The 8993-nt window shown below is 40.5% G+C and overlaps 1 protein-coding gene across 1 annotated transcript; it reads right to left on the reverse strand.

Annotated features, from left to right (window-relative positions):
* Positions 1-2938: 2938 nt before the first annotated feature.
* Positions 2939-5060, reverse strand: LOC123938611. Its single transcript, XM_046000139.1, has 2 exons — positions 4271-5060; positions 2939-3772 (listed from the first exon to the last, which is right to left on the reverse strand). The coding sequence occupies exons 1-2, from the start codon at positions 5039-5041 to the stop codon at positions 3593-3595; spliced, it is 951 nt and encodes a 316-aa protein (XP_045856095.1). The 5' UTR covers positions 5042-5060; the 3' UTR covers positions 2939-3592.
* Positions 5061-8993: the final 3933 nt, after the last annotated feature.

Here is an 8993-nt window from a genome sequence, read left to right on the forward strand (position 1 = left end):
CCATCAGAAGCCTATAAACTAGTCAAGAGTGAGAGAAAACATGCATAAGAAATAAAGTTGCATACTTTTATGTAGTAAACAAAAATATAATTGGGACATATAACAATCGAATGTATAGAAATGCAACTGATGTCTGTGCATTGATTTATATCGTGACACTACTGAATTCCTGTATGAGTTCTCTCAGTTCTGGAGTGGAGACTTTTGAGTTTTCCACATGAAGTATCATATCTGCAAAAGTGAGTTTGACTTCTTCTTTGCCAGTTGGGATGGCTTTTATATACACCAAAGGCAAGAGAGAATAAAGAGAAATTAAGGGGTTGGTGTCATTTACTATTGCACACAAAACCATAGGATACCTAGCAAAAATCTAACCAAAGAATATGTACTCAGAAAACTCTGAAGTATTCATGAAAGAAATTGAGAAAGACACAAAGAAATGGAAAGATGATCCATGCTCATGGACTGGAAGAACAAATATTGTGAAAAAGACTATGATACCAAAAGCAATCTACACATTTAATGTAATCCTTGTCAAAATACCACCCAATTTTTCAAAGAAATGGAACAAATAATCACAAAATTTATATGGAATTAGAAAGACTATGGGTAGCCAGAAGAATGTTGAAAAAGAAAGCCAAAGTTGGTGACATCACAATTCCAGACTTCAGGCTCTATTACAAAGCTGTAATCAATAAGACAGTATGGTACTGGCACAAAAATGGACACATAAATCAATGGAACAGAATAGAGAACCCAGAAATAGACCATCTACTCTATGGTCAACTAGTCTTTGACAAAGCAGGAATTAATGTTTATTGGAAAAAAGACAGTCTCTTCAACAAATGGTGTTGGGAAAATTTGACGGGCACATGCAGAAGAATAAAACTGGACCATTTTTTCTTACACCACACACACAAAAATAGACTCATATGGATGAAAGCCTTCCATGTGCAACAGGAATCCATCAAAATCCTTGAGGAGATCACAGGCAACAACCTCTTTGATCTCAGCCACAGCAAATTATTCCGAGAAACATCACCAAAGGCAAGGGAAGCAAGGGCAAAAAAATGAACTATTGGGACTTCATCAAGATCAAAAGATTTTGCACAGCAAAGGAAACAGTCAATAAAACCAAAAGACAACTGACAGAATGGGAGAAGATATTCACAAATGACATATTAGATAAAGGATATTTAGATATCCAAAATGTCTAAAGAACTTCTCAAACTCAACACCCAAATAACAAATCATCCAATCAGGAAATGGGTAGAAGACATGCACATTTCTGCAAAGAAGACATCCAGATGGCCAACAGACACATGAAAAAGTGCTCCACATACTCAGCATCAGGGAAATACAAATCAAAACCACAGTGAGATATCACCTCACACCAGTCAGAATGGCTAAAATTAACAAGTCAGGAAATGACAGATGCTGGCGTGGAGGCAGAGAAAGGGGAACTCTACTATACTGTTGGTGGGAATGAAAGCTGGTGCAGCCACTCTGGAAAACAGCATGGAGGCTCCTCACAAAGTTGAAAATAGAGCTACCCTATGACCCAGCAATCACACTACTGGGTATTTACCCTAAGGCTACAAATGTAGTGATCCAAAGGGACATGTGCACCCCAATGTTTATAGCAGCAATGTCCCCAATAGTCAAACTATGAAAAGAGCCTAGATTTCTATCAACAGATCAATGCATATTGAAGATATGAGATACATACATATATATGTATATATATGCATATGCATATATCTATACACATATGATGCATATATGAATATGCAGCCATCAAAAAACAAAACCTTGCCATTTACAATGATGTGGATGGAGCTAAAGGGTATTATGCTAAGCTAAATAAGTCAGAGAAAGGCAATTATCATATGATTTCACTGATATGAGGAATTTGAGAAACAAGAAAGAGGATTACAGGAGGAATGGTGTCTTGCCTGCACGACAAACAGCAAGGGGAAAAGAAAGGGGAAAAAGAGGGAGAGTCCTGGGGGAAAGGGAATGCGAAGAACATGCGAGGGACACCAGGCTGATTGACACAAGTGACAAAGTTCTTTATTAAGCACATACTCTTATAATCTGTTTCATAAGTGATTACTGTAGCATATTTCTGTTTCATAAGTGATTACCACAGCATTTTTGCGCAAAGATGAGACATGTCTCATGTACAGGATGTGTCAGTCATAATTATAGAAAATGCAGCTGCAGGGTAGACCACAAGGTCCGCTTTCGGAATGACAGCGGAACATGGGAGAATAATCTTAAGGCAAACAACAGGGCCTTAACGAGCCCAGGGGATTAGCCATGAGTGCCCTCTGACCGAGGACCAGGGAGCCTTTGCTACCATCTGCTCAACTCGCTCTAGGAGAGCCGCTCACAACATCTCCCCCTTTTTGTTTTAATTGCCAAAAATGTAGGTGGGCATTAACACGTTGCAAGAAATGTTTCCATACATTGTAGAAACAACACCATATAGCAAATAAAATTTCTAGCAAGATTATTAGTCCCAGAAGATACCAAAAGGTATGTTGCAGCATGTTACCTGGGTTAAAACCCTACATAGTATGCAGTATAGAACGAGCAAGGTGAGAGGGGTTAGCAATGTCAAGGTGGGCATGCCCAATGGCAGATATACTCTTTTGGAGTTCAAGAAGGTCAAGGCTAACATTTGCATCATGCCATATGCCTTTAAGATGATTTTGGATTTTGGGCCAAGAATAATTTGTCGCTGGTAACGGTGTGACACAAATATGTTGAAATGCACCATGACATATTAAAGACATTTGTGTTTTTAATATTGATAGTTGCGAACCTAAGAACTCCACTGCTTCCTCTAGACCATCTAAGCGGGCTAGGATTTTTTGGTCTATATTTTGTTGTATATGTAGAGCAGCCGAAACATTTTTTGGACAGGTGATTAACATGGGTAGCAGTATGGATGGTATTACTGAGGGCCACAGTAGAAACTGTGGCTGAGGCAATTAGAGATATCAGAGCAGTAACACCAGCTATAGCAAGCCCAATAAATCTCTTAGGTCTATGCAAATGGTTTTCTAATTCAACAGCGAATTGATAGCCATAATTAGCATACCAGGGGCCTTCGATTTCAACAGGGAGAAGAACAAAAGGTGGTTGCATCACCAAAAACACATGTACAGGGGATTGGGGCCAACTCATAGCATCTATAGGGATACAATTGGTTAGTCTGCACCTAGGACAATGGATATCATACATGATTGTACCATTAACCCTCACGGATGCAACAACCCTTACCCCCACGACTAGCAGAAATGGACGCGGGACACAAGCACGTAGTGTTAGTTGGCCCGATACAAGATCTTGGTTTCGCATGGGCCCCATGGCAGCGACGAGTTTCTAAAGTTCAGGATGAAACATACCCTGGGGGGTGGACAGCATAGACCCAGGGAGCTGACCAAAATTTACTTCTCGAGGTCCAGTCGGATGCAAAGGAATATGGGGGATGTTTAATTCTTCTTCCTTTCTTTTCGACCAGTCTGTAAGAGGAAAGTCGATGCCAGTGGGAGCAAGGAGTAATGGTTCCTCCTGGACACACTCAGTCCACAAACTGTCGGATCTCTTCCAGGCATAGGTAGTTGCACAAGGGGGATGTCCCAGGGGACGCATTCCGAATTTCTGAGTGATGACTGGGGTCGTGGGCACAACTTCGAGAATACTCCAGGGCATGGTAGGTCCCTTTGGCGTGTGGGGGACGTACCCGGTAGTGCCAGGATCCCTAAATAAAGCTCGAGAATATTTAGCAGTGGATACATATCGGTAAGTGGGGTTATCATCGGTAAAGAACTGGAAGCAAATGGGGGGGTGGTGGCTCGAGCTTGCCAATCAAAAGGGCGAGCCACCGTTTCTCCGACATTATAATCATTAAGGCCTCCAAATCCCCAAGTGAAATTAATTCACGCCAAAATTCGAGGTGTGGGATCATTCCAGGTAACAGGTTGAACAAGAGGGGGATCAGGGAGATAAGCCCAATAAGGGGCAGCTTCTGTGTTTGCGGTAATCAACGCTATAAAAGCCAGAAAGAGCATAGAAGGGGTGCATGGTTGATTCTGTTCCTTTAAAAGGAATACTGCCTTTGTTGACATGGCCTTAATTTGGCCCCAAGATAACATGGACTGGGGGGGAGACCGTATAAGGCACGTTGCAAGGGAGTGACACCTATGGCAGAAAAGGTCAGAGCTTGTTCGTCCTGAGCAGAACGAATAACTGGACATACCTTTCGGGGAGCAGGCAAGGGTGGCCTACTAGGAGGGGGCAATTTGAAACGTTGTTTCTTCCATTGGGCATTATGTTCGGGATCTGATGTGGGAGGTGTCCTTTTAGGGGGGGAAAGGGTTAATCCTTCCAAGGGAATATTACCAAGGTCGTCCTCTCCCTTATCCAAAAAGGAACGTAAGGGCTGAGGAGACGAGGAAAGGTTAAAAACGTCATTATTATTATCATCATCTAGATACACATCATCATCCCCAAACTCATCCCCTCCTGATAGAACATTTGGAGGAGGGGGAGGAAAATCATCTGTAGGATGCCCTAAATGGGACCCTGATCGAGAAGAGTCAGAAGATATTGACATAGGGGACCCCCGATATAAGGGGGGAGTCGGTTCTATATAATCAGGCTCTTCAGATAAATATTCATCCGCCTGAGTAGGGGCTAAACTGCCCGCAGGCGAGCCAGGTTTTGGAGAAACTAAGACTATACTATGAGAAGGGTCCAACAAATCACGAATGACAGACCAGGTAGCCATGGTCCGAGGGGGCACCGCGTCAGCACCCCTAGCAAAAATTTTTTTCTTAATCTCCTGTCCGACGCGGCGCCAATGTTTAAGGTCTATATTCCCTTCCTTAGGGAACCAGGGACAAAAATCATGTATCACTTTAAAAAGTCCCTCAAGTTCCTTTTTGGAGATTTTTGACCCCCTTTCTCTGAGGAGAGTCTGCAAAGTTTGCATGAAATAAGTGGACTCCGCTGATTGCGAAAGTCCCATTTTACTCGCGGCGTCCCGGGCCAACCAGGTTCCCTTACCTGAATCGAAAGCAGCACCTCGTTCCCAAGACGTCCCTGTTCGGGCGCCACTTGTCGTGCCCACACGACAAACAGCAAGGGGAAAAGAAAGGGGAAAAAGAGGGAGAGTCCCGGGGGAAAGGGAATGCGAAGAACACGTGAGGGACACCAGGCCGATTGACACAAGTGACAAAGTTCTTTATTAAGCACATACTCTTATAATCTGTTTCATAAGTGATTACCATAGCATATTTCTGTTTCATAAGTGATTACCACAGCATTTTTGCGCAAAGATGAGACATGTCTCATGTATAGGATGTGTCAGTCATAATTATAGAAAATGCAGCTGCAGGGTAGACCACAAGGTCCGCTTTCGGAATGACAGCAGAACATGGGAGAATAATCTTAAGGCAAACAACAGGGCCTTAACGAGCCCAGGGGATTAGCCATGAGTGCCCTCCGACCGAGGACCAGGGAGCCTTTGCTACCACCTGCTCAACTCGCTCTAGGAGAGCCGCTCACAACAGAATGGAGGGAAAACAAACAGGACAAAACCAGAGAGGGAGACAAACCTGAAGAGACTCAATCTCAGGAAACAAAGGGTTGCTAGAGTAGAAGAGGGTGGTATGGATGGGGTGACTGGGTAATGGACATATGGGAGGGTATGTGCTATGGTGAGCCCTGTGAATTGTGTAAGACTGATGAATCACAGACCTATACCCCTGGAAAAAATAATACATTATATGTTAATAAAAATTGCTTGGATATGATACCAAAAAGAACAAGAAAAAAAAATAGACAAGTGCAAAAACATAAGGCTAGAATTTTTCTTCACAGGAAAGAAAACACCCAGGGTGAAAAGGCAAACTATGGAATGATAGAAAATATTTGAATAACAAATATTTGCAAAATATAAGGAGACAATATCCAGAATACATAAAGAAACTGTACAACTCAAGAATTATAAAACAAAATCATATGATTAGAAAATTATCAAAGGAACTAAGTTGGAAAACTAGTGCTACCTGAATTCAAGACTTCCTATAAATCTTTGTTGATCAAGACAACATGGTATTTGCAGAATAACTAAATAAACCTTTGGAAGAAAATACAGAGATCAGAAGTAGGTTCTTAAAAACACATAATAAATATGTAATATAGTCAACCAATCTTTGACAAAGACAGTGCATTGGGGCAAGATAATATTTTAACAAATGGTGCTATAAAAACTGAACATCTGCATGCAAAAGAAAAAAAAGTTCTAGACACTGACTTTACCCCGTTTAAAATATTTACTTAAAGGGCACCTGGGTGGCTCCATTGTTTGGCATCTGCCTTTGGTTGAAGTCGTGATCCCAGGGTGCTGGGATTGAGCCCCTCATCAGGCTCTCTGCTCAGCAGAGTGTCTGCTTCTCCCTCTTCCCCAGCCCTGCTTGCATTCCCTCTCTTGCTATGTCTTGCTCTATCAAATCAATAAATAACTTCCTTTAAAAATTTACTTAAAATGGACCCTAGATTAAATATGGAAAACTATTAAACTTCCAGAACATATGAAAAACCCTAGATGCTATTGATTATGGTAATGAAATTTTATTTTAGTTTTGGTTTTTATTTAAATTATAGTTGGTTAACATAGAGTGTAATATTAGTTGCACATATACAATTTAGTGATTCAACACTTTCTACAATACCCAGTGCTCATCACATGTGCACTCCCTAATTCCCATGACCTGTTTTACCCATCTTCCCAACGATCACTTTGTTCTCTAGATTTAAGTGTCTGATTCTTGGTTGGTCTCTGTCTGTGTTATTTTTTGTTTTGTGTTGTTTGTTTGTTAGTTTGCTCGATTGTTTCTTCACTTCCCCATATGATTGAAATCATATGATATTTTTCTTTCTCTGAGTCAAAGAATTCAAGTAACCTGTCTTTATGGACACTTTCAGTTTAGTTTATTTTTCAGCTTCAGAATTAGTTTGGTCCTTTTCTTATAGTTTCTATCTCTTAGTTGATATTATCATTTTTATCATGCAATATTTTCCTGATGTGTTTACCTGGATGTGCTCACTTTTAGTTTTTTGAGAGTCTTTATGAAGAATAATTTATTCTTTGTCAGAAATACTATAAATATGAATTTCAATTGGCCTGGTAAATGTAGTATTATTCTGCTCCTTTGAGGGGCCTTGTTTCTGTTCCTTTTATGTATTGTGATCCATTAATGAGATTTGGTCATTTGAATAAACAAGACCACCATTTATCTCAGCTAGTGAAACCTTTTCTGATTTTTTTTTTATTATGCCAGGTTAATCACCATAGAGTACTTCATTAGTGTTTGATGTAGTGTTCCATGATTCATTGTTTGCATGTAACACCCAGTGCTCCATGCAATATGCATCCCCCTTAATACCCATCATGGGCCTAACCCATCCCCCTACCTCCCTCCCCTCTAAAACTCTCAGTTTGTTTCCTGGTGTCCATAGTCTCTCATGGTTCATCTCCCACTCTTACATCCCCCTTCATTTTTCCCTTCACTCTCCTAATGTCCTCTATGCTATTCCTTATGTTCCATGTATAAGTGAGACCATAGAATTGTCTTTCTGTTCTTGAGTTATTTCACTTAACATAATCCCCTCCAGTTCTGCCCATGTCAGTGCAATGGGTGGGTATTCTTTATTTCTAATGGCTGAGTAATATCCCATTGTATATATAAAATACATATTCTTTATCCATTCATCTGTTGAAGGGCATCTCAGCTCCTTCACAATTTGGCTAATATGGACATTACTGCTATGAACATTGGGAGGCATGTGCCCTTTCCTTTCACATCTGTATCTCTGGGCAAAGATACCTGTAGTGGAATTGCTGGGTCATAGTGTAGCTTTATTTTTAACATATTGAGGAACCTCATACTGCCTTCCAGAGTGGCTGCATCAGCTTGCATTCCCACCAAGAGTATAAGAGAGTTCCCTTTGTCTCCACATACTCGCCAACAATTGTTGTTTCCTGTCTTGTTAATTTTAGCCACTCTGACTGGTATAAGGTTGTAACCCAGTGTGGTTTTGACTTTAATCTCCCTGACAACTAATGATGTTGAACGGTTTTTCCTGTCTCCATTAGCCATTTATGTGTCTTCTTTGGAGAATTGTCTGTTCATGTCTTCTGCCCATTTTTTACTTACTTGTTTTTGGGGTGTTGAGTTCGAGAAGTTCTTTATAAATGTTAGATACCAGCCTTTTATCTGTAATGTCATTGCAAATATCTTCTCCCTTCCCATGGGTTGCTTCTTTGCTTGGTTGGCTGTTTGATTTGCTGTGCAGAAGCTTCTTGGCTGTGCGGACACAAAAAGATGGAAAAACATCCCATGCTCATGGATTGGAAGAATAAACATTGTAAAAATGTCTATGCTGTACAGAGTAATCTATACTTTCAACACCAACCTCATCAAATATCCACTGGCATTTTTCAAAGAACTGGAACAAAGAATTCTAAAATTTGTATGGAACCAGAAAATACCAGAATTACCAAGGAAATGTTGAGAAAGAAAAACAAAGCTGGGGGCATCACGTTGCCTGATTTCAAGCTTCACTACAAATCTGTAATGACCAAGACAACATGGCACTGGTACAAAAACAGACACATAGACCAGTAGAACAGAGTAGAGAGTCCAGATATGGACCCACAACTCTATGGTTAAAGAAAGTTTGACAAATCAGGAAAAAATATCCAGTGGAAAAAAGACAGTCTTGTCAATAAATGGTGCTGGGAAAATTGGACAGCTATGTGTAAAAGAATGAATCTCAACTATTCTCTTAGACTGTATACAAAGATAAACTTGAAATGGATAAAAGACCTTTCCGTGAGGCAGGAATGGTTAATAATTATTTTAATGTACTGTTGGATTCAGTTTGGTAGCATTTTGGTGAGAATTTTCTCATCC

Source organism: Meles meles, chromosome 3, assembly GCF_922984935.1.
Source record: "Meles meles chromosome 3, mMelMel3.1 paternal haplotype, whole genome shotgun sequence".
NCBI classification, from domain to species: Eukaryota; Metazoa; Chordata; class Mammalia; order Carnivora; family Mustelidae; genus Meles; species Meles meles.

Bases quoted from the DNA above. Each gene is read 5' to 3' on its own strand.
- LOC123938611 (XM_046000139.1), bottom strand. From the start codon at position 5,041: ATGGGACTTTCGCAATCAGCGGAGTCCACTTATTTCATGCAAACTTTG. The intron at 3,773-4,270 runs GTATGTCCAGTT...AGCTTTATTTAG, and splicing joins CCTTGCCTGCTCCCCGAAAG to GGATCCTGGCACTACCGGGT.